The sequence below is a fragment of the Festucalex cinctus genome, chromosome 1 (genome assembly GCF_051991245.1).
Source record: "Festucalex cinctus isolate MCC-2025b chromosome 1, RoL_Fcin_1.0, whole genome shotgun sequence".
Taxonomy (NCBI): Eukaryota; Metazoa; Chordata; class Actinopteri; order Syngnathiformes; family Syngnathidae; genus Festucalex; species Festucalex cinctus.
This window is the reverse complement of record NC_135411.1, coordinates 41,957,229-41,983,806: the sequence shown is the minus strand read 5'-3', so window position 1 is coordinate 41,983,806 and position 26,578 is coordinate 41,957,229. Positions and strand designations below refer to the sequence as shown.

Here is a 26,578-nt window from a genome sequence, read left to right as displayed (position 1 = left end):
TTCCGAGTGAATAGTTATCAAGTGCCAAGCATGCACGTTTTGCGGCGTGTGTTTGGCAGACACAAATTACGGTTTTAGGTCAATTGGATGATTTATTAATTTTTGTAAAGTGCTAGACAAAAATGTATTTAAGACAATTTGTCATTCCTTTTTTGAAAGTCAGAAGTTGACATACCTTAAGATTGACAACTTTGTAAAAACACAAGGTAATCTCTTTGGAAGCTTCCAATGGGTTTACAGATAAACCTGTGAATGTATTTGAAGGTGAGTGTGCCTTCAAATATATACACACACTTCTTTATGTTCCAGTGGGGAAGTTTAATGAAACTAGCCTAGCCCCATAACCAGGATAGATGGTCTGGTTAATCATTTGGGTGTGGTTTCCAGATGCCTGACGGCGCCAAGCTGCATCTGTTCAAGCAATTGTACGCATGTATAAACGAAACAGGGATGTCCAGTCACCGTATTGCTCAGGAAGGAAGGAGACAGATTCTGCGTCATAAATATTTAACGTTCTTTGGTATGAAATGGGCAACCCCAATACATTGTGAAGATGCTGGCTGAAACTGGTCAGCGTGTCACGAGCCAAACCACAAGTGCTGCATTGACAAAATACAGTTTTAATTATTTGTAATTGTTTATAAATGAACTTGGTCACAGACATAATGAAAAGTGCCTCACAGAACACTACTAAAACATTTAGCTAAATGCAGATCTTCATCCATTTCTATTATACTGCTGCCTTCATTGTTATGACAATCATCAGTTTGATGTCCTAGTTTTTGCCTCACAATTGATTTATTCTTCTTTGTCGCAAGCTTCTTTTCTTTGTCCAGTAGTGTTTGGTGTTTGTTTTTCATCACAGTTGTCTGGATGCTCTGATAAAACCTAGAAAAAAAGAAGTTGTTAGTTATTGGACCTGTATCTACATTTCCATTCACAAAATACCTAAGAAAAGTGAACCAAACACCATACTCACCTTTCAATTCGTCTTAAATTCTCTTCCATCTTTTTATTGGCTATGCCAATTAAGAAATGTACATACTCATGTGAAACCAAGAGCTTTCCTTGGTGACTGAGCGGAACCTCCAGGCTATGGGTACAGCGCACTGCCTACAGATAGAAAATACAGCAGATTATACGTGAAACATGAGAACTCTTTAAGAAAAACACTAGTCTAAAATAAAATGAATGACATTGAGGCAAGTCATTCTTAAAAAATGGGAGTTTGGACTCCAAACTAATTGCTCCAAACTTTGGAGCAATTAGTTCCTCTTCTGACTGTACTGCATTTTTCTTTATACCAAGCCCAATGTGAGGCTGTTACATTCTAGCTACTACCTTACACATGAATTTGCACAAATTACAATGGGGTTTGGCAGTTCTCAAACTGCAATCTCTCTGAAGCCCACCACGTACCGCGCTGCAGGTGGCAGTGCTGAGCTCCATTTGGGGCAATGCGCTCTTCCGGCGGACAAGGCTGCCTAAATTGAATACATTGATTTCTCCGCGATGTTTTCATGTTATTTTCTTGCCTCTACGGTGAAAATTCCATCGTGTATGGCATACTGTTGTACCAACCAGTCTGGGAGAAGCGCTATATGTGCATTTAATTGCTAAGAAAGACTTTCAATTTTCTCTTATAAGGTATATCTGGGTGCTACTCAGATTCGTCTGCATCATGCCATCAACAATGCAGTGAACGTAAAAAATTCAATAAATCGCTGCAAAATGTCACAATTCAAGATATTGAGATAATACTCTGGACGGTCGATGCAAACAGTGAAGTTTGCAAGGCTCAGATCTTTCATTACATTAAATATAAAGGTAAGAGCAAATTATTTAAATAAATAAATACATAAAAATATTGAGGTTGAAACATTTGTTGTCCTTCGGAGAACCTCGACCAGTTGTCAGCGTTTTGGAGTATATATTGCGCCAGGGACCCATGAAAAATCAAAATAAATGTAAAATATCGATACTAGCGCTATGGTATCGATCCGATACCGATATTTGGATGGATCGGCACAGCCCTAATTGACAAGGAAGAGATCGTCGGATCCTGTCAGAGGAGAAGGAGAAGACTTGGCTACAGACCAGCAAGTTGTTGTTGGTTGGTTGGTATATTGAACATTACAAAAATATAAGTTGAAGTTCAAATAAAAATTTGAGGAAAGAAAATAATTCATCAATGTCAGAATTTACATGATCAAAAGGAGTAGGAAGAAGTGCACTAATTTATCTAGTTCCACTCTCTATTAATTCAATCATGTTAATGTACTAATACATTATTCTTATCGAATAACATCATTAAAATAAAAATTTTAAAAAATAACCAAAAAGAAATGGAACAATGAAAATCGTGCATTATGAACAGTGAGCTGGCAGGTTCCATCTGAAGATTTAACACCTCAGCTATATACTGTCTTGGGTGGGGGCCGTAGAATAGTTTGCAGGCCCATAGAGGAGCTACAATACATAACTTACTTTTTTTTTTTTTTTAATTAATAAAATGGCTTTACTAGCTACTCAAACGGCTTGTATTTCTGTGTAATAATCATTATAAGCAATGACATCATTACCAGAGCTCAAGCCATCAAAATTACGGCTCTGGGTTTTAAAATTCTGATAGACAATGTGTTAAGGCAATTGGAGCGGCCCGTTCTTTTTGAGTGGGGTAAGGATTTAGGATTCGAGTTTTATATCACATCAACAGTGCGTTCCGCTGAAGTCTCCCGGCACCGGAAGGTTGGCTGCACTAATACGTCGAACGCGGAAGTCATTTGTGTCATTGTATTTAGAAATTTGACAGTACCATGATGATCTTCCCAGTCTTGCTCAAAGTGAGACCAGAGTTCCTGAAGCCAGACTGGACAGCCGCTGCAAGCTAAACAACAGAAAAGAGATTTTAATGGAAATAAAAATAAAAATGTGGGGTTAAATTTGAGAAAAGTTAATTATACATTTTCTGTTTGTCAACCTAGTTTTGCTGACAGGACACTGACGGATGAACAGTGCCATTTACTGACAAGTAACGGCGCCATTGGTGTCCAACATGAAACACTGATGCCACCTAGCGGCAGAATTATATGCACATTTAGCTCAATACAAATTAATGACTCAATGTTTTGCTTTCATTTTAACATTATATATCTTTTTACCGTCATATATCTATCAATTACTATAAATTACTGTATCAATAAACTAAAAGATACAATATTTGCATAAGGCAAATATATTTGTCCACTTTCACGTTAATAAAAATATTAAAAAATCAAAACTCTAAAATATTTTTTTTGTACATTCTGAACAAATATGAAATTAATTCTATGTTATTGAAATAATGTGATCAAAATTTGGAATTGACAGACCTAATTTTAAGTATGACAGGGTACCATCTGGTGGAATCTTAGTGTTGTACGGTTTAATGTATTGATAGTGTGTGTGTGTGTGTGGGGGGGGGGGTTCCCATCTATTTGAGATGACCTGTTTGTTTGTCTTTTTGTGCCCTGTGATTGGCTGGCAACCAGTTCAAGGTGTACACCACCTACTGCCCGAAGCCAGCTGGGATAGGAATAAACAGTTAAGAAAATTTATGGATGGATGGAGATGACCTGTTTTGTTTGTGATTATTAAATGCACCTTGTACAGTGTGCAGCACTAAAAGTGAAAATAAATACCAGAATGTGTGATGAATGACTTTACACTGTTTGTGTTAAGTTCTTTACAAAAACCCTGTTCCTCACCATTAACCGTGCATCCTCAAGTGTCCTACATTGAACATGGAGCACAAATGGCTCAAACTTCAGAACAGCACTTCCACACGAGCTGTCCAGAGCAGACATCTGGAAAGCAAAGTCAATAAGGTTGTAATCGGCAAACATTCAAGTTGTCACATCATTGAGTTCATGACATTGGAAAAATGATCCTCACCACGTCATCAAATGTGCATTTCATATGCGAGACAAACAACCAGACAAGATTCTTCTTCTGTACAACACAGCTTTCGGGAGCCTAAAAACAGAGAAATAACCAAGACAAGGGAGAGGATATACCAGATTGTTAAACAGAAGATTTGTAAGTTGTGTTTTCTTTTTCTTGAGTGGACTGTTGATTTTGAGAATTGTTCCGATACCGCTATTTATTTATTTATTTTTTTGATATCGTGCACAAGCAAGACACAAGATGCTGCATCCAAAGTCCTATATTAGCGTCAGAAATAATGGTATCGGCATGTTATTTGTTAGTACTTTCCAATGCCGATACCACTGTTTTAATGCAGTATCGGGGTCTCTCCCGATACTGGTGTCAGTATCGGAACAACACTATTGATGATGATTTGTCTTTGCAAGTGATCTGATTGTGATCATTTGGCTCAACTCCCTCCCGACCATTAATAAGTGCTTAAGTGAATTTAATATTTTCAAACATTTTTTGTTTTTCAGTTTTATGTGATTTACGGAAAAGAAGTCAACTAACTACACTTGAGCTGGTGGCAAATTGTCAAATTGTGGGACGAAAAACGAAAACATGAGAGCATTGTTTAAAGAAATTTAAACATAGTGTTTGTAAACAGTTGCTATTACTGAGACCTTATAAAACTAAATAACTATTAGGTATGTTGAGGGATGATTTTATTTATTTATTTATTTATTTAAAATCAAGGTCACACGTCGCACTAGATTACTTTTTTTTTTTTTTTCTTTTTTTTTTAGGCTACTAGCCATTGAAAACAAAAATAGTTGAAAAACATTGAAAAACCATGTGCTTCAGTCACCTGTTTACATTTCGGCAATATAGTTGCACATTCCTATTTTATATTTTGGTCTTTTGTTCAATTTTTGGCTACTCACCCACGTCGGTCTTATGATAATTATTTGATGATTTAAGAAATGACTGCACTCTGACGATACTGTCATGTTTACATTTGTCAAAAATTGTCAAAAAAATATATATATATAAAAAAACGTGTTAATAACACTAACGTATTTCTGCAGTCATGTTTCAAACCAAAACACCACGTCGCTCACCGTGTCAATGACTGTTATGCGTCCAGAGCATGAACTGGTGGTGAAATACTCCTCGTAGCTATTAAGCAAAGACACTAAGTGCACAATATCTTCGTCCACGTTTCCCTTTTTGCTAAGGTCACTTTTGCTGAGACACCGTTTCTTCCACTCACTGAAGCTTTTCTCCATTTGTGAAGTTTGTGAAGGATCCCGAAAACAGCATTGATTCGGGTAGCCGTAGCGTCGACTTCCTCGTTTGAACTGAATGTGGGTTGGAAAGTGGAAACAAGGCGTTCAGGTGGAAGATCGCCACCTACCAGACTGGAGTGTCATCAGTGCAAATGTAAAGTGATACTTGCCATAATGTTTCGTCCAGAATTAATTTTCTAAGTTAATTATTTTTCATGTACAATTAATACCTTTAAATAAGCTTGAGTTGAGTTGAGTTTAAAATCACATTTTTTCCACTTGATGTCGGCTCAAGAGGAAATCACCTGTGCTGAGGAAATATAGGTATAACAACCAATCACGGCTCACCTGTTTTCTGGGTTGGGTCAGCAAAATGAGCCCTGAATGGTCATTACCTTTTAAAAACAGGTACAGGTGATGTCATCTTCTGTCGACAGCAAGTGGTAATTGGTTGTTCATGAAAAATAATGACGTTATCACATTAATTATAGACAAAATATTATCTTCTTACTGTTGAAAATGGAGCAAAGAGTCAAGTAATCCTTTAAGGTAATGTTATACCTATTCTATGTGACTGTATATCACTTTTTACCGATGACTTCCTGGCGGTGTAACTTTGTAATAAGGGCATCCAGAACTTTAAACATTACAGCAGCATTAGCTCCCTATCTTTAATTGCCCCACCACACAGAAAAAGGTGTTGGCCCAAGGGGTGATACTCGCACAGTGACAGCAATCTAATATCATGTTGTAGACAGGCTTATTAACTTAACAAACAATCCGTAGCCTAGTGAATACATAAGAGGAAATGTGAAATTGCTTCACAAGTCGGTTGACAGTGTGCACTTTGAAATATATATTAGACTGCGGAATATTCTGCAGTCTAAAATGTAAAGTTAGGTTCCACTGTGTTTATCCAACTACTAATAGTGGGCATGTATTTTTCCACACAGAGCCAGGTAGCTTTGAATAGTTTTTTTTTTTCCCTAAAATGAAAATCATCATTTGAAAATGCGTGTCGGTTAACTTTGTCTATTAATTGTATTATCTTACACATTAAAGTGGGGAAACTATGCCAAAAAAGTAAGAATTTGAGAAAGGTGCAAATAGATACTTTGGCTGTAATCAGGTGTGTTTTTTTTTGTTTTTTTGTTTTTTAAATATCAAGTGTACGCATAGAATAGCGCAAGCTGTATGCGTCCGCTTGCGCGCGCACGAGAGAATGTGTAGGTGTGTGCCGCGTGCGTGTGTATGCGCGTGGCTGTGGCTCGCGAGCCGCAAGTTAGCCACACCGATCTATTGCAGCGGAGCGGAGCCGGGGGTGGAACGAATTTGGCATTCCATATTTAAACAGTGGACTTGAGGGACCGCGCTTCTTTATGATAACAGTTTGAATTTGGGAGGACGACATGCCGATCAGACTGAACCTCGGTACAGCGCCAGATACACGCATTTAGGACAACCAAGCCGAAACGCAGGAAAAGCATCAGCATCAGGTCATCATCTCGTCAGGCGAGAGACAATATTTTGCAGGAAAACGAGACCATTTTGTCAATATTAACACAAGTGTCAAGTGCAGCGCCTTGTCTCTTGGCAACGGGGAAGATCAGCAACGACTCGGGATGACTACCCTCAAACGTCTGAAATTGGGGAAGGAGACAAAGGACAGCGTTACGCTGCTGCCATGTTTTTATTTTGTAGAGGTTGGTTGCCTATCTATCTATCTATCTATCTATCTATCTATCTATCTATCTATCTATCTATCTATCTATCTATCTATCTATCTATCTATCTATCTATCTATCTATCTATCTATCTATCTATCTATCTATCTATCTATCTAATTTAAACAGTACTGTGGTTCAACTGTTTTATTAATTTGTTAAATAAGGAAAATAATTAGGCTACATTTGTTTCTGTTAAATGAGCCTTCATTAAGGCCGTTGAGTCAGTTTGCTCAAAAATAGTCACTATACTAATTTATATGCCATACTACTACACAAACGTACACACACACACACACACACACACACACACACACACATATATATATATATATATATATATATATATATATATATATATATATATATATATATATATATATATATATATATATATATATATATATATATATATATATATACACACATCCATTTGTATGATCATCAGACAAATGAAAAATAAATAGCTAGATATATAGATAACTATCAGCCAGATAACCCAAGTAAACAAAGTATAGCAGTGTGCGTCTCTCCAATAAAAGACAATTTGATAAGTACCTCAATATATGGGGTGTGATATGAATCAAGGATGGTAAATTCTAAAGTGAAACCATTCGATTTGGTCCAGCTCAGTTCGAGATGGTGTAATGCATGATGCAAGTTCATAGCAATTTTTAAATTGTGATTTTTTTTTTTTCTGGGGGGTGTACAATTTGGCCCTGTGTGGAAAAAGTACTTGTGCCCTAAACCTAAAAACTGGTTGGCCCACCCTCAGCAGCATCAACTGAAAATCACGTTTGTTTTCTATATGAGTCCTTCCCATCTCTCTCTATTTTCCGTGCAGAAATGGTAACTCAGCAACACTGGAGGGTTTTTGAGCATGATCAACATTTAAGGTCATGCCACAGCATTTCAATCGCATTCAAGTCCAGACTTTTGACTATTTTGTATTTCTATTCCATTCAGAAGTTGGTTTGTTTTTTTATCGCTGTGATGGTGTGTTTTTGTGCCGCAATTGTGTCCAGGGAGAAGGATTAGAGAGGTGTTGCAATTTTTTTTCTGCAGGGCAGTGCCCCCAATAGGAGTATTTCTATTTGTCTTGGTATAGTTGTACAAAGTCATCTGACATTCATACATTATATTAGAGAATGTATGGGAGACAAATCATCAGGTTGAAGTCAAATGTACAGTAAAGTTCTGTCATCTGCATAGTTTGGGCAATATATTGTGTATGACTTGAGAAACAGGAACATAATAGCAGTAGCAGTGGACCAAGAATTGACCCTTGAGGGACCCCACATCTAATGTTCCTTGTATTGGATGCAAACTTGCCAATGTAGGTCATGCAGGTCAGATTTGAACCAGTTTAGAACTGGCCGCCCCATCGTTCAAGCCTCTGCAGTACAATTGTATTGTAAATTGTGTCCCAAGCGACACTGAGGTCAAGCAAAACAAGTGTAGATATTTTTGGGAGTACAACCGATGAATGGTTTCTGTACTATGGTAAGGGTGAAAACCAGACGGACATATCCAGAAGCGTTTTGGATGTGAAATAGCTTTAAATTAAAAAAAAAAAAAAAAAAAAAAAAAAAAAAAAAGACAAAAATTAACTCAACTTTTTTTTTCCCCCCCAAAGAATTTTGCTGAGAAATAGATTGGCGATGGGCCTGTAATTGGCAATAAACCTTGCAGTCAAATTATTCGAACTTATGACAGGAACATATATCACTGAAGAGACCAGCTTATGATTTCGAAGACCAGCTAACTAGTTACAAAATTGTCTTACGAAATTTAAGTCTGGAGGAGATCCGAGCAACAGGTGGAGGACCTGAGCTGATCAACAATAAGTTTTTGTGCTGTCAAATTTAGTCAGTTAAAATATACCATGGGAAAGGCCGAATTTGTAGTGTATTGATTCCATGTCTAATAGCACTGATTTGGTTATTGAAGGCAAATTGCTTATAAGACAACATTTCTTATGTGGTGGGTTAATGAATTAGTCAACAATGGAGAAAACCTTTTTATTGTGTTGTATTTTCAGTTATGACTTTAGAGGGGGAAAAAAAAGATTTGTGTAGCTTGTTTAATTGGTCTCTAATATTCATTCAGTTTTCCTTTATTGATGAATCATAGGTTCTGTTTTTCTTCCTCTTGCTGCACCTGGCGGCACCTTCTCTTTAGTTGCATGGTTACCACAACATTTCTCCAGGGAGCCTTTTGTTTCGCTCCATTTTTAGTTTTAACAGGTGCAATTTTTTCAAAAATATTCTGTATTTTTGTGGCTACGTTTTCCACAGGCTCACCAACTGTAAAGCCTGTGGACAATAACTCATTTGTAGTTCTTTGAAAGCTTTGAATGGTATTATTGATGTGTGTTTTTTTTGTAATTATTTGAGTGTTATTATATTATATGAGATCATCAGCAACATTAAAGAAAATGCAATAAAGATCAGAGGACACTGCAGCAACAATACAGTGTACGCTGATGACTATAATGACACAGTGGGCAATAATGTGAAAGAAAATAATTACATTTGATGACAAATAATATCTTTTATTTATTTAAACTCATGAACACAATATTTGGAGCATAAAGGGATCTTTCCACTATACCAATTCCGATTCATGTCAAAATCCAAGAAGTATGAATTTCGCTGCTTTCAATAAAAAACATTGTAAGCTTTGTATAAGAATAGTTTTTCACCTCCGTCAGGAACATAAACGACAATGCTTGGAGGCGTACATTTAAAAAAATTGCACATATACAGTAACAGATAATGATGCTTGTGGAAAAAAATCAATTAGTGCGTTTTTGCGTTTTGTGCTATATTTGTACATAAGCCTTATGATGAAAACCTTATTTTTAAGCTGGGGATAAATAAACGTGATTCATGCTTGTCATTTACACAATGACAATATGTCGCAGGCTTGCACTACAAAGACACAATCAGCACCCATGAAAGAAAGGGAGAATGTCTGAAAAATGGGGTCAGCTCTGTTATTTCACGCTCAGGTGTTTATTGGGGAATGCTGACGAGCTTTTATGAAATAACTGTTTGTACCGTGGAAGAAAAGCTTTTTCCAAGAACATGATTTTCAGTGGAAAACCTGATGTCATGGCTGCAATGATGAGAACTGTGATGTGAAGGGACTGTTTGGACATTAAATGTATGTATTGTATTCATCGCGGAGCACTGTCTCGTAAGAGAACGAGTGCTGATGTATGTACTTTTATAGATTATGCTGTTAAATGATCAATTCCATCAAATCTCGTCCATTGAATCACAGACTGTTTGAACGGCTTTGTCGTTCGAGCGACAGAGCACGAACAGCTGTTGCTTCACACAGACGTACGCTGGTTGTCTCGTGGGAAAACGTGACTGAGACTATGAACTTCACAGTGACGTTTTTGTCTCTTTGATGAAGCATGTGCATCCTCTTGCTGTGGGTGGTGCACCTGGCATATCTCACAGATGTAATCAGGGGAAGAGCCTGACACTGTATGTCAAAGTTAAAGGATTCAGCTCAAACTATGAAGAGGAAATGTAATGAGGGACATTTGACCTTATGATGTGAGCCATCTTTGATGTGGCCAGCAATCCAGTGGTCAAACTGGTACTAGTATTTTGTGGTCTGGTCATATATTATACAGTTGCTCTCATTTATTTGTTTTTGTATGGATGATTTTCACCTCTCAGTTGCTATGTGTCCGCATTTTATATCTCACTCTGTCAGATCATCCTACCCGCTAACCGGCTGCTAGGCAACAAAGCGGACTGAATTAGGTTTATTTTTGTATCCATGCGCCGCACTAGAACAGCTAAAACAGGAAAATATCATAGTGGGTTTTGCATAGTGGTGATGGGAATCTTGATTTTTTGTTAAGAATGAGTTATTTAGTATTTGCTAACCAAGTAGCTAAAATGAATAGCTAATTAAAAAACAACAACAACAGTATATTGAATTGTTAGTTATATTGATTTATTAATTCACATACACGAAAGGCTACAAAAAAACAAGTGTAAAATACCAACACAGGGACCATAAAAAATTGCATTGTAATATGTTTGTTTTGCTGAACTATTGTAGAGCAGCAACAGCTGTAGGAAACACTTGCCTGTTAATTAATTAACAGCGGTTTCCTTGTTTCTTTTCTCCTCTAACTGAAGTAATGGGTGAACAGTTTTCATAATCCTGATGTAGGTTGTTTGTGGCGCCTGGCCAATATGTTGCAAGGTATGCACTCTGCCCTCGAACTGATTCACTTTGTGTCCAAATTTGACTTCTTTTCATTTTTCACCTACCCGGTTGACCCTCACTATGCTCCCCTGCACTCTTTTGTCTCTCCCTTACTCCAATTTGTGTGCTTACTCTGCCTGTAATCTCCCCCATTCCTGCTTCTGCTTTTGTGGACAGAGACACGCCAGCACATTTTTTGACCATTACGGCTTGAATAGAAAAAACAACAAAATGGATCCCAGTTGGGTCCCATCATTCACTTCACACTTCACATTCTCAATTGCCATATTGTTAGTGAGTGACAATAAAAATGATTTAAAAAAAATAAATAAATAAATGAATAAGGCAGCATGCTTGAGTAATTGTCGCGTTAGCAACGTGTAATTAAGAGGTGTGCATTCCAATGTGGAGTGTTTGGAGTTAGCATTTTCTCCCTTTGTCTGTGTGTGGGTAATTCTGGATTCCACCATTTCATGTCTAATTTAAAGAAATTGTTATTTCTGTTTTGTTTGTATTTATTTATTGCAGATACCTATTTTAGCCCTATCGGTCATCAGTCTGTACTTCCTGGAGCTAACAGATATTTTCCAGCCAGTGCATTCTGGGTACAGCTGCAATGACAAAAGTCTTTCTCTGCCCTACATCATACCCCAAAAAGAAGTTTGCCCTCTGCCTCTGCTCTTCAGTTTGGCTTTTGCCATTCCCACTGCTACTGTGAGTAGAACGTTCTTATTTAGGCTCTGCATTGACAAGCACAGCTATCTCCTCCCCCATTTTTGTTGAGTGGATTTTTAGATCATTGTTGTAGCTAAGAAAATATAGCCTCTTTCTTTCTTTCTTTCTTTCTTTCTTTCTTTCTTTCTTTCTTTCTTTCTTTCTTTCTTTCTTTCTTTCTTTCTTTCTTTCTTTCTTACTGTTGCTTCACAGCAAGCCAGTTTTGGATTTCTGTGTGTCTTGTGTGGAGTTTGCATGTTCCCACTGTGCGTGGGTTCTCTCCAATGGGTCTGACTTCCTCTTTGTGTAAATATATGTGTGTTAATTCAAAACGAGGGGTGTAACAATTTATTTTAACGGCAGGTATACAAAATTACTGTTGAATTAACAATAGGTTTTCTTGCTACTTCCGCTATTGTTTGTAAACATAACACAAATATCAATTTTATATTATAAATAAAGCGCAACATCTAGCTAGCAGTGGATAAATACACAAACAGCAGCACATTTATTTTACCTTGCACTACCGCTAGCCTGGACGGTCGGCGTTGTTGTGTGAAATCCCATATGGTGCGTTAATGGATCACTGGCGAAACATTGAGTGACTTATTTCTAATCAATAAAATTATTTCTTCACCTTTGCAAAAGGCAAAGTGTTTGGACCATAATAGTTCATTTGTTATGCCTGTTAGCTTATCCTGCCATCCCCCACGCCATTGTCTTGTCTGGCTGCCGGCATAAAGGTGATGATGGCACAGATAGACTAGATTAACTTACAACTGATTGATTACCTTTTACTTCTCTAAATAGCAGGTAGACCAACTGATATTTTAATACAAAAATTCAACCCAAAATGTTGATTAGCATTCAATTTTCAATAGTTCCACAGTTTGGTTCTCTTTTTGTCACAAATAGACTGCATGCTGAACAAGCTACTTTCTGGGACATTAACCATCAAAAGTAGTCATTATAATTAGGGATGTCACAATAAGGGCAATATCGCGATATCGTGATATTAAAACTGCCACAATCTTGTCGTCGTCATGTTCACAATATTTAATAGGAACACATTTGTTTGAAAAGTCAGGTTGATTTCCATTTGTGCAGTTCTAGCACCCTCTAGTGGCTAATTTATTAGTGCAATTTAATTTTCCTTAGGGATGTTTTGGCCTTCTATGTTTAAAATCTATGCTAATTGTCAGATAAAGGGGAACCTAATTTGCTTGTGAAGCAATCAATGTGTGCTTGCATTACCAAGTAAGTGCCTCAATATTGTTATTAGAGATTGTAAGATGGTTTATATGCATTGCTGTTATGTACAAAAGCACAATATTGTTGTTGTTGTTTTTAGTATGAGCTCTCTTTTTTACAATATTGTGATCTTTTTTAAATATCGCCAATGCCCCCACAATTTCGTCATAATTATCATATCGTGACCTTCATATCATGATAATATCGTATCATGATGTTTGGATATCGTTACATCCCTAATTGTAATATTGATGGAATATATTAATTGAGCTGTCCAGTGAATCGTTGCACGCTATTATTTTTTTCTTGTTCTTTCTTTTGTTTAGATTCTTATAGGAGAGGCTATTCTATTCTGCTATCTATCCAGGAGGTCCTCGACGATGCAGACTGAGGCAAACATCAGTGCAGCAGGATGTAATTTCAACTCCTACATTCGCAGAGTTGTTCGCTTCATTGGTGAGAAAACACCTACAGCAGTATACTGTATGCCTGTTTTCAATGGTAGTGGCTCGGGCTCCATTCTCATGGATCTCCCCAGCCTATTGGCTTCAGCTGCTAGCCACAAGTCAGGGGCATCTGAAGGGGTTCAGGAGAATTGCTGATGTACTAGAGCCCACCGAGCACCAGCAAATTCATCAACAACATTTGACCTACTTTCGTTGTGTATGAAGTGTTTAATCAACCTGGTATTAGAAATATCTAGTGAAGCTCTGAGTCAACGCAAAAGTATAGCGGATATGAAAACTCAGCAACACGGTTCTCGACTGGTTAGCACATCTTCCTTACAGTGCAGAAGTCGTCGGTTTGAATCTGGGTTCCGGCCTTCCTGGGTGGAGTTTGCATGCAATTCTCCCCATGCCTCCATCCATCCATCCATCCATTTTCTTGACCGCTTATTCCTCACAAGGGTCGCGGGGGCTGCTGGCGCCTATCTCAGCTGGCTCTGGGCAGTAGGCGGGGGACACCCTGGACTGGTTGCCAACCAATCGCAGTCTCCCCATGCCTGTGTGGCTTTTTTTTCTTTTCTTTTTTTTCCGGGTACTCTGGTTTCCTCCCACATTCCAAAAACATGCATGGTAGGTTGATGGAACATTCTAAATTGTCAATGTGAATGTGAGTGTGAATGGTTGTTTGTCTTTGTGTACCCCGATTGGCTAGAAACCAGTTCAGTGTGTAGCCCGCCTACTGCCAAAAGACAGCTGGACAGGCTCCAGCACGCCCACAACCCGAGTGTGGATTAGTGGCTATGAAAATGGATGGAAGGAAGGAAGGAAGGAAGGATGGATGGATGGATGGATGGATGGATGGATGGATGGATGGATGGATGGATGGATGGATGGATGGATGGATGGATGGATGGATGGATAAAATCCTTCTAATTCTTTCTTTGCAGGTGTCCATATCTTCGGCCTGTGTGTGACAGCATTGATAACTGACATTTTTCAGCTCTCCACTGGACAACACACGCCTTACTGGCTGGATGTGTGCAAACCCAATTTGACTCACATTAATGTATCAACTTGTGATGAAGCTTTTATTCTGGATGATATTTGTTCTGGACAAGACACCATTCTCATCATTGCGGGAAGGTAAGGATGAAGTGTATACTGTATGTGCAGTGTTTTCGATGTATTGTGTGCAAGAAGATGTCAAAAGCAGCATTTACTTCCCTTTGAGGCAGGGGGCACCAACTCTGATTCCAAATGAATTGCATTTCAGGTGTATGAGGTTTTTTTATTTTTATTTTTATTTTTTATTTTTTTATTTTGTTCTTTTTTTGTGTTGCTTTTTATTTATTTATTTATTTATTTTATTTAGGTGTACGAGTTATTTCTGTTTTGTTTATTAAGATCTTATCTTGTTGATTTAAACCTCCCACCACTTGGGGGAGCAGTGGCACCAATTTGCCACAAGACTACTTAATGGGATGATGAGACTCAGGTGTTGCTAGTGAGGAAAGGCAAATAGTTTGGTCATGGTTGTGGTGGAATATGTTCATTCATGTTTTTTTTTGTATATATTGGAACAAAATTGAAACAAACTGTGAGTAAATAAATCATCTTCATTGTAAAGTTAAAACTAGCGGAGTGGACATTTTGTCATTTCACCACGTGGCAAAACGAAACAAACCATCAGCAACCATCGTGACCCACTGATGTTCACAACAGGGGTCATTTTAGGATCAGAGGTTTATGGGTGCTACAGATTGAGAAAGATCATTCACCACTTCCTCCAGGCTTCTTACTGAAAGATCGTCGCGTGTCAGAGCAAATTCCTCTTGAGGAACACAAAGTAGGCCACAGTAGGCGCAACTATTTTCTTTCATTTCCAAGTTGTGTCCAAATGCTGGATCCCCAAGCATACATGCAGCAATTAGAAGAATACTGTCCAAGTGTTTTGTCTGCTAGCAGCTACAAGCTGCTGATGTACAACAACATATGGCTGACCTACTGCAGAATAGAATATTACCATATGAACCACTCTTCACTGGAACTGAGGTAGATTTATTTGGTCCTTTAAAAGTCAAGTGTGGAAGAGCCACAGTGAAAATGTGGAGTCATGAAACAAGTGGGACTCAACTAAGGCATCTGTAATTCTACAGTAATTAAGTGAAATACAAGTGAAGTGCAAACGATACTGTCATTCACAACTGCAAATATTTTGGTGACAGTGCCCCCACCGCACACATACACATATTGAATTATTTACAAACATATAATGTCTTTAAAAAACTGGTCGTGATCATACATACAGTACATGACCAACGGCCGGTCTTCATGGGAGCTTCTATTGTCTCTCACATAATTTTCAACCTTATTCAAACCACAAACACTTACTATATTTTTTGCTGGGTGAAGCCACAAATAACTCATTCTTCTTCTTTTAAAGGAAGTCTTTCCCCTCCCTGCATGCCTCTTTGGCTGGCTTTGCAGCTGTCTATGTCTCCGTAAGTCCACACACGCATGTAAAGAAACACACGCACAAATCATACCAGGTGACTTATTATATCTCTGTCTCAATGGCACTTACCTTTAGTATTTTTTTTAAATAATGTTTTTCATAAATTAAATGGATGTCAAAGCATGATACACGATTGAATTATCTAATATGTATTGAATTGTGTTTCAGATGTATTTAAACACAGTGCTGACAGACTCCACAAAGCTGCTGAAGCCTCTCTTGGTGTTTTCTTTCATCATGTTGGCCATCCTCGCTGGATTAACCAGGATCATACAGTTTCGAAACCACCCTGTTGATGTCTACTGTGGATGGATCCTCGGGATAGCTGTTGCTACCTACTTGGTATGCAGTCAACAAATAATTGTTTTCATTTGTTTGACTGTACTGCTCACAGAACAAAATGGATGGGTGTTGAACTCTGAAAGTAGATGCAAGAGAGGCTGCTTAATGTAACTTGGACTTGTTGGGGTCTCTACAAATTTAGTCATGTGTGAGTATCCAACACACAAGACTATTGTCAACACCACATACACAAGACATCTGAGCTAATTTAAAAACTTTTTATAGAAACAGACAAAAGTGCTTAAAGAACTGAAAAGTCTAAATAAATGTCTTGTAAATTTGACACACCACAGAAAAGAGTCAATAATAGCAAACATGGTTAGCTAGCTATACTTAACACACTGACTAATACTAATGGCAAGCTACATCAAATGTTCAACAATCTCATATTTCCAATAAAATATATCAGCCATTTTGTTGTCACGTACTGAACACATGTATAGGACAATTCCTGCCCCATCAACAACATAATACCAGCTCAGTGGTCTAGGGCGAGAGTGTCCAACCTGAGACTGGGAGGTCATGGGTTCAATCCCCCAGCTGGGTCATCCCATAGACTATAAAAATGGGATTCATTTTCCCATCTGCTTTACACTCGGCATTAAGGGTTGGAATTGGGGGATTTGATTCCCAAATGCGGCCACTGCTGCCCCATGGGATGGGTCAAATGCGGAGAACAAATTCCACCCAATTTTAACTTAATAGGATTCAACAGTGTAGCACATGCTTACCGCCATCTTGGATTTCTGTTATTTCTAAGGTCACCAAAACAATATACCGGGCAACCGCAAAGGGAGCTCTATGACTACCTTTAAACCTGCATTACTCAAGTTAAAATAATAAAGGGAAGCCTCAATATTGCTGCCGTCAGGTCGGCTCCTCATACCTCCAAAATCATCACTTTTCTGGAGACCCCCAAAATTGTATGTTGTAAACAAACCAAATTCGAGTGAGGTTGGAATATTATCTAAAATGCATATAAAAACAGAATTAAAGGCCCTGTCTGCCGGTTTGGCTGGGGGAGGTGGAGGGGGTGGAGGTTTAGGACAAAATCACCACCAGAAATGAAGACAAGCCCTGATCTGTAAATTGAGAACTAGTTTGTTTGTTTAAATCCTGTATTTAAAAAGTGCCTTTTCCAGAGTGAAACCGGCAGACAGGGCCCTTTAAATTATTTCCAAATTCTTTTCAACATTGATTCAACTGAATAAACTACAAAGACAAGATATTTAATGTTCAAACTGATGAATGTAATTGTTTTTTTGTTTTTTTTGTTTGTTTTTTTCTTGCCAATATTCTCTCACTTTGAATTTGATGCCTGGAAAAACGTTCCAAAAACTTGCTGAGCACAATGCCACAATGTATTCACAATAGCCTAATGTATTTGTTTTTCTCACATGTCATTAGATTGACAGTGTATATTTGTATTCAGGGAATTTTTGCAGTGGGAAGTTTCCGACCAGGCGAAGATAAGTCAAAAAGGCAAACATTGCCCTTCACACTAAGGAAGCCTCCCCCCTCGTCTTTTCACAGCGTCTGCCAATCAGAAGTCAGCAACAGCCACCAAGGTATGGAAAGGTGTATTTGATACCGATAGATAACGCACATCATCCCAATCATTAACAAACAGCACACTTCAGTTGATCTAACTTGACCATTTCAAAGCAGGAACTAAACTCAATTACAATTAAAATGTCATATTACCAGTTCTCGTTTTTTTTCCTGCACGGTGTAGTTTTAATCTTAGCTCCAGCAGTTATATCTCTTTACTTTGTGATCTAGTGGGCCACCACATGTTGACAGCCAGCCAACCAGAGCCAATCAAAATCAGGACCACTTCCCACGCTTTGTCCCCTGGCCAGACAGAACGAATTCTCACACGAAGCGCTTCCTACCGGGAGCCTTCTCAAGCCAATATAAAGATCACCAATGCCGATTTGGAGATGATCGTTCCCCCCAGTCCAATGGGGAATTGTGATAAAAACTTCAGCAGCAGCACATTGCCAAGGTAACCACAAATCCTGTTTTACTAAGTTTAATTTTAAGTTTAATTACTGATAATCATCTACTTATATATGTATAGCCATCCACTGAATATCCATACTGCTTATATTTGCTGTACATATGCAAGGTTTTGCTTCTTCCTCCAGGTCCCATGGTGGCTCATCATCGGAGGGGTGTCGCATTCCTCGACGTCATGCGTCTATCCACACCTCAATGGATTCAACCCGATCCAAGCAACTCCTCAGCCAGTGGAAGAATAAAAATGACAAGAGGAAACTGTCCCTGCAGGTGATGGATGGCATTAAACCAGCGTCCTTATCTCCTCAAAGAGATGTGCAGCTCCACTACCCCTCTGAATCGTCTGCCATAAGTTTGGATACAGAGGTCCACAGTGGAAGTCACCTTCCTTCAGCCACCGGCCAGGAAGCTGGAGCCCACATCCCAGCCTCATATATAAAAATAGCTGCAAGCTGTGTTCCGATTGCCAATAAAAATCCCCTGACCCAGAATGGAGGAACTGGTTTTGCCGGTGGACCAAGAATGGTCATTCAGTCGCGTCCTGGATCTTCCCAGCTCGTTCACATTCCTGAGGAGGAAAATTATACCACCAAGGATCAGGAGAGTGAATCGGAAGACTGCGCCTTTGATGTGGTCGGGACGGCTAAACAGAAATGGATGAGAGTTGCGGAGAAGACCACCCTCCCCTGCAGACCCCTCAGTGCGGGTGGTCAGCCTCGACTCATGCAGGTGGTTGATGTTGATATTTTTATTCCTGTAGAGAAACAGGACTTGACCCTTTCTTTATTACTCATATTGTGGAATTTATTTTTTTTAAATAATTTTTCAGAGTTTATTTTTTTTCCTCAATTGTTTTAAATGGGGGCGTCACAGTGGACTAGTGGTTAGCACGTCCGTCTCCCAGTTCTTAGGACTCCGGTTCAAGTCCAGGCTTCGGCCTTCCTGGGTGGAGTTTGCATGTTCTCCCCGTGCCCACGTGGGTCTTCTCCGGGTACTCCAGTCTCCTCCCACATTCCAAAGACGTGCATGGCAGGTTGATTGGGCGCTCCGAATTGTCCTTAGGTGTGCTTGTGAGTGTGGATGGTTGTTCGTTTCTGTGTCCCCTGCGATTGGCTGGCACCCAGTTCAGGGTGTACTCCGCCTACTGCCCAAAGCCAGCTGAGATAGGCTCCAGCACCCGCCATGACCCTTGTGAGGAATAAGCGGTCAAGAAAATGGATGGATGGATGTTTTAAACGGGCGTCTATTATACACAGATCCTCACTATTCACAGGCAGTCCCTATCGCGGGGGTCCACTGTTAATCATTTTCTGACACTTGGAAGCAAGTCAACATTGAAACGCCATGAATCTTGTTTGTAAGCGTGTATTTGTGCTCAGTGGATATTAAATATCCACCGTAGCTAACACAAAGTCATTTTTCACTCTAATCTGTCTTTCTAGGTCATTTCTTTCTCAAAACAACAGGGTTTGCTCAACTCTCGATCAGAGGACGGTGGCAGCACTGTCAGCTGCACTGGATCTATCCGGTATAGAACCTTGATGGACCAGGACCCATCACCGCCAGCCTCCACTACTGGTGTAATGGATGGTACGGACTACTCAAAGACTCATATCACACCGTGTCTTTATTTGATTCATTACTGCAAATTCAAATAAAAAGTTAAGCCGGACCTAAACTGAACTAACATCGACCACACTCATCCTTACTCCCAAATTACAATTAGGTCCAGAGGTGCTGCCATTTTTATTCCATCATGCCATAAGAATATAGTAGTACAGATGTGGTTACGTGCAAAAGTGTCACAAAAAGACATTCAACATTCACCTACACTCATTGTATGTAGTGTAGCTTAATTTTCATATTTCTCATCTTGGAAATTAAGACATTTGAGAGACCACTTAAAGAGATAAAGATAACAGACCCAACTGAACAACAAGTAGAGCCTCCTTATCATTTCAAGAATTCCTCTTGGCTGGTTAGTAGGCTCCCTGGCTGACAAAGATCAACCCAGCTATTCCCCTGTCTCATTACAATGTTGGCTTTTCTTATGGCTTTTTCTACTTTAATTTTACACAAAAATTCTTGTATAGACCAAAACAGACATGCAGTATCTTGGAGTTTGTTACAGATCGTCTTTAAAATGATTGGGAAACTGTCTGGAGTCCTTAATTTTTTATAATTAATATCTGTTGTGTGGCAAGATTTCATATTTTTCTCTGACAATGTACAATATAAAAATCAATAAATAATTACTTCCTAAGAATGCCTGGACCAGTATTACCGGTACTCCTCCTTACGCTATCTCACAGGATCATCTTGGGAAATTATTGATGATTTAAAAAAAAAAAAAAATATATATATATATATATATATATATATATCATTGAAATTCAAGTATTTGTGATTTTTTTTCCCCCCTCCATATTTTTTTTCAATATATAAATGGAAAATAGTGTGTATTTTTTTTGTTAGGTTATTTTTATTTTTTTTACTTTTTTTTTTAAATGGAAAGATGGGGAAAATGCTTATGGGTTTTTCAGCGGTTCTTGAATTTTTTTTTTGTGTTTTCAAAAAAAAAAAAAAAAAAGTCAAATTTTCCTAATGCATTTCAATGGGCGTTCTTCACGGGTCGACATATATTTTACCCATAATTTAAATGGCATTTTTTGTCATTTATCTTGTTAGGAAGTATCTGGTCCTATATGGCCCCCCAGCAGCGCTGATGAAAAATTGTGGCCCCTTCCATCATTTCAGTTGCCCATCCCTGTTTGACCAGATTTTGAAGGCTGGGAAGTTGTGGATGAGCACTAACTGTCTGTATTTGATTACATAATTTGAGAATTAAAAAAAAAAGTTTTATGTGTGTGTTAAATTGGCACATATTAGTTTGAATTAGTAGTAAGTTAGCAACTCTATGCTGGACAAGTTTCAAATGTCAAGAAAAGAGACAAGGTTAGAGCGAGGATGCATGTTGTTGGTCAAGCAAATGTAAAACCACCCTTACGCTATTCTACTTTTCTGGTCCTACTCCTTCATGAAACATGGACAGTTCCATGCCCGAGTGACACACATAACTGTCTCCTGACAGCAAGTCTTTGACAAAAATCAGCTCACCCTGTTTGCCAGAAGCTGTTAATGAGTGCTGGCTTTGCAAGTTCCCAAAGCCTCAAAGATAGATGGAGGAACAGAGAGCCTCACTGTCCTGCCAAAATGCTGGTGGTCGGAACAAAGGCCTCCTTTTTGCCTCGGTTCCAGGTAACACTCTGGTCACCGCTTTCAGGTTTATATCCTCTGTTGTCAGCTGCAGGGGGGATGCTATGTTTGGTCTCGCACAGTGCACCATCTTGTAGCATGAATTAGTAATCAATGCATGACTAATTAATTCATTAATTAAGAGCACAATCCCTGCTTTTTTATGTAATGAACAAAAGTGAATTTTCAACAAACTATTTAACCATGACCACACCCTACAGACTAGTTTGGAATTGGACTCGTAGCCTGAACATTTTTTCCTTGCCCGTCCAAGTTGTCTTGTTGTAGCTTTCGCAACCCTGTGTGATTTGGATGCAGTGAAGATATTCACGTACAGACTTTATCGCAAAGAGTTGTCAAAAATGATATTGCAACCTTTATGTCAGTTGTGGGCAGACAAATGATGATTTAAAGTCTGTAATGATATTTGTTGTTATTTCTCTTTCATTTCAAGGCCACGGTTTGGAACGAAGCGGCAGTATAATTCGTGTTGAAGCCCACCCAGAGTCGAACAAGCCTGTGGTGAAACCCCCAAGCACCGATGGAAGCGGCTCTTGGCGTTGGAATCCAGCAGAGAAACGTCCATCGCTTCGACAGCCGGCTTTTAACGTCAACGATTTCCACAGAAATGCGGACACCTGCGATTCCATGCAGGATGGCGGGTCACAGGATGGCCGGCAGAGCTCAACAGGGACCAAAATGGAAAGCAAAGTTGTTGCAGAAGGTGTACACAGCAGTCACCCGCAATTAGTATATCAGTCGCAGTCTAATTTTCAGGATCCCAACGCAAGCAAACCTCTCACTCCCAGTGCCGTATTTGCGCCTCCTTTCCATCACCACCCTCAGGCTATCACGACCATTCGAGTCACCCCCGTGGAAGGGACTGCTGCTAGTAGCGATGGCAGCTCTGACAGCCAGTCGGCCGCATCTTCCAGCCGAGAGTCCACCTTGAGGAGAAAAAGTGGCACGCATATTCACTTCAGCCAAGATCCCGGCCTTATCAATGATCACATTCTCTGCGAGAAAAGCGACGTCTTCAAAAGTGAAAGCGGCAATTTTTTCCAAGACAACCTGAGAAGTTTTCAAGACAACCCCATCCACCCAAACAGGCATTTACAAGGAATGTTTGGCCGCCCAGGACCACACCCACCACCTACTTTCCCCCGCCCCATTATGACTCACTCCCCACCTCCAACTCTTGGGTTGGCCTTTAAGGAAGCTTAATGTGAAGTGCATCCATTAAAAGTTGATCAAATGTTGCCGTGCGTCACCAATGGAGATATTATTTTCTGGGAAATGCAGTACACATAAATTTGGGCCATTTGACCACCTGACTGGGCCCAACATTTCAGCTATTTCCTTCCATGGCCTTGGTGAAAATCCTCTTATATTATCTTATATCTTGTGATATACTTCAACATTTTTAAAACTACCTAGTGAATTCATCTCACAAGCCATAGAGAACATACTGAGAACCTTATAGAGTACATACTGATGACAAGTGTTGTCCGCAGTGTTGAGTGTGATTCTCATTTTGGGCATCTTGGGCTCATGAACACAGCAAACTTTTTCATCGTTGAACCAAAATACTGGACTGCTGAAACAGCTCACCTTTTGACGGTTGTTTACTGCTTTACCATTTCCAAAATCTTACCAGCTCATTACGCAAGAATTGATTAACCCTCACAATCTCTGACGTCCTCCTCTGATTATTGGATGAACCCGTTGATCTATGAATAAGATTAGTACAAGTACAACATCAAATTATCTTATCTCTGAATTATTGTTTGATTCTTGCAAAAACTGTACAAACCAACATAGAATAAATGGAGAATAAAGTTGCTAATATATCTAGACTTTAGGGGCACCTTGTAAAATGCAGTTCAGAGGGGAGTTAGTGACTTGCAACAAAAAATTTTATAATAAAGCAATAGAATGTATGAGAAAAGATTATTATATCGCATGTAGAAAACACATTAAAATGTTTTAAAGAAAATTGTTTACCTATAAAAAGCAAGTGTATATTTCTAATATTTCTTTATCAAAACTATTGTTACTACAATTTTTAATGACCACAAATTAAATTCTATACAGATATCTTGAGAATATTGTATTGTTACTTTATACAGTTAATTTTTGGCCTTGACATCCTAAATGTATAATTAAGTACAATATAATATTAGGCACCTTATTTTCAACATGACTGCATATTATCATACACTAACAAGCTCGCTCTATGTATTTTTTTGCTCAGAAATATGGGACTGGCGTTCATGTTCAAATGTATTCGTCAGTTTTAGAGCAATCTGTAAATAAAAAATTTCCCTTTGAATGCCCCTTTTTCGTTGCCAAAATCGATATGCCCTCATGTCTAGGGATGGTATCGTATCGGTACTAGCCTTATTTTGAGGTATCGACACTCACGATTGGGTCCGATACCAGTATCGACCACCCTCTTGAGGCCATTTTATAGAAACTAGAAGAATTTTAAAAATGCCACTAATTTCATGTGATTTTATATTGGAATATACAGTATAGTTCTTTACTCAAAATTATCTGTCATTGTTTTTTTGTTGTTGTCTTTTTTGGGAGGAGAGGGGGCGGGATTTTGTGTATCAAATTATGTTAGCGTCTCCAAACAGCTCTTTGTTCAAGTTGGAGGCGGCTGCCAGCTGTCCTCATTACAAGCGTGCTCACACCAAGCTATTATTTTCCGTTACACACTCACAACAACACAACAACAACCCAAAATGATGTTGTATCACGAATTGAAGACCCTGAACACTCGCTAATGTACTACGCTGTCATTGATTAAAACTGGTGCCGTGGGGTCTGGTGCTTCCTGCTTTGCCAGGACACCGCAGTCACACGACGCCACAATGCATACGAACAACCTTTTTATTTCACAAAATAAGATCCTCAACATCTTCCCAAACTCTTGAAGTGATCCAATAAAAAACAACAATGAGCTAAAACTGTTTTTATATAACACATTTAAAATATTTTACAAATATTCGTATATTCTTTTCCGTTAGTATCATATTTGCTGATGACAATGTTATCTCATGCCAATATCAATTTCTTTTGATGCCAAGTTTTTGCCTTGGGAATCTAAATACTTGTTTGATAAACTGTGATTTTTGTGTTGTATAAGTATAAGCAGTACATTTAGCCTGTGGGTTGTATAATTAAAAGATATTCCCACTTAAAATGTTTTACTTTTTTAAATGTATGTATTTAAATGACTAAAAAATGTAATGTGGCTGTGCGCTCATGTATTTTGATTGCGCTTTTGTGAAACGGCATAAATTTAAGTGTAGAACTGTAGAATTTGTTACCAACAATACCTTGATTTTGAAATGAAAAGGTGTAAACTCGACATGTAATTTTTTTTGTATACGTGACATTTTGAAAAATTGTGTAAATGACAAGCTTTGCTGAAATGTATTTGTTTTCAATGCATTTGTACTCGAGGTGTAAGACAATGAGCAAGAGTTGACGATCATGCATAGGGAAATTATAATGTTACTAATGACAAAGAGCGAACACGTGCTTGAATGTTTTGGGGTATGGCGTGACTCAAGCGATGGAAAAATGGCTGTTGCTGCTTCGTTATAAAACAGTAGAAATATGTTAAACTTCATTGAAATAATTATTATTATTTAGTTTTTCAGTGTTGCCTTAACCTTTGTGCATACAAAAATATGTAAACCTGCAATAGCTTTTATTATAATACCATGTGTGCATTCAGTATTTGTTGTCGGGTAGATAAATGGGCATTTTGCAATTCTTGTATACATCAAATTATTTGCAGTAAAAGACTTGGTTTTGTATTTTGTCTCTGAGAATATTATTTCAAAAGTTACACATTTCTGAAATGACTACAAATATTCAAATGCATGCAACACGTTTCAAAAAAGTTGGGATATGCTTACCAATTACCACTAATACATACATCACTTTTCCTTTTTTACCAAATCTCACTAAGTGTGTGGGAACTGGCGATACTAATTTTTGTAGATGGATTTTTTTTTTTTTCCATTCTTACCTGACGTACAACTTCAGTTGCTCAGCAATCCAAAGTCTCTGCTGTCATGTTTTGCACTTCATACTGCGCCACATATTTTCAATGCGAGACAGGTCTGGACTGTTGGCAGGCCAGTCTGTAGTACTCACACTCTTAAAGCATCCCTGAAAAAGATGTTGTAACGTGATAAGTTATACTTGGATTGCAGAATATGTTGCTCTAAAACCTGCATGTACCTTGTAGCAATAAAGGTGCCATCACAGGTATGCACGTTTACCCATGCCATGGGCACTATCACATACCCATACCATCATAGATGCTGGCTTTTTAACTTTGCACAGATAACACAACATCCATGATTTACCAAAACAATGTGAAATTTGGACTCATCAGACCACACCACCGTTTTCCACATTCAGACCAGCTGGCGGCATTTCTGGGTGTTGTTGATACATGGCTTTTGCTTTGCATGGGACAGTTTTAACGTGCATTTGTAGATAAAGCAACTTGTGGAATGTTCCACACAAGGGTGTTTTTTTGTTGTTTTTGTTTTGTTTTTGTCCATTCCTCTGTTAAAGGTCGCTGTTTTACATTTGAGGACAGACTCTTTTAACTCAACTGTGCTGCAGACTTTTAATCGTAATCGAATAGTGCCTGCATTCAACTTGGTCTCACATTGATGACATCACACCTTTTGTCAGCGTGTCAACACATAACCAAACAATATTGTTACATCCTCAACTTTCCAAGTATTTTGTTGGCACATATCGCAGCTTTTTTAAAAAAAAAAAATGTTTTGCAAGTGTCACATTCAAAATGTGACCATAGTAAAAACTAACGGTAAT

General features: G+C 38.5%; 2 protein-coding genes across 3 annotated transcripts; one reads left to right on the top strand and one right to left on the bottom strand.

Annotated features, from left to right (window-relative positions):
* Nucleotides 1–490: 490 nt before the first annotated feature.
* On the bottom strand, nucleotides 491–5,314 carry tyw3 (tRNA-yW synthesizing protein 3 homolog (S. cerevisiae)). 2 transcript variants are annotated; one of them, XM_077535637.1, is made up of 6 exons: nucleotides 5,031–5,314; nucleotides 3,934–4,014; nucleotides 3,747–3,845; nucleotides 2,816–2,887; nucleotides 980–1,113; nucleotides 491–888 (listed from the first exon to the last, which is right to left on the bottom strand). In XM_077535637.1, the coding sequence occupies exons 1-6, from the start codon at nucleotides 5,196–5,198 to the stop codon at nucleotides 678–680; spliced, it is 765 nt and encodes a 254-aa protein (XP_077391763.1). In that variant the 5' UTR covers nucleotides 5,199–5,314; the 3' UTR covers nucleotides 491–677. The 2 variants fall into 2 exon arrangements, with proteins under 2 accessions (XP_077391763.1, XP_077391771.1); XM_077535645.1 differs by lacking the exon at nucleotides 2,816–2,887.
* Nucleotides 5,315–6,445: 1,131 nt separating this feature from the next.
* Nucleotides 6,446–25,539, top strand: LOC144029626 (phospholipid phosphatase-related protein type 4-like). Its single transcript, XM_077535737.1, has 11 exons — nucleotides 6,446–6,901; nucleotides 11,690–11,875; nucleotides 13,453–13,582; nucleotides 14,520–14,715; nucleotides 16,016–16,073; nucleotides 16,256–16,429; nucleotides 17,862–17,997; nucleotides 18,212–18,437; nucleotides 18,580–19,180; nucleotides 19,894–20,041; nucleotides 22,161–25,539. Exons 1-11 carry the CDS (start codon nucleotides 6,821–6,823, stop codon nucleotides 22,928–22,930), a joined length of 2,706 nt encoding a protein of 901 aa, XP_077391863.1. The 5' UTR covers nucleotides 6,446–6,820; the 3' UTR covers nucleotides 22,931–25,539.
* Nucleotides 25,540–26,578: the final 1,039 nt, after the last annotated feature.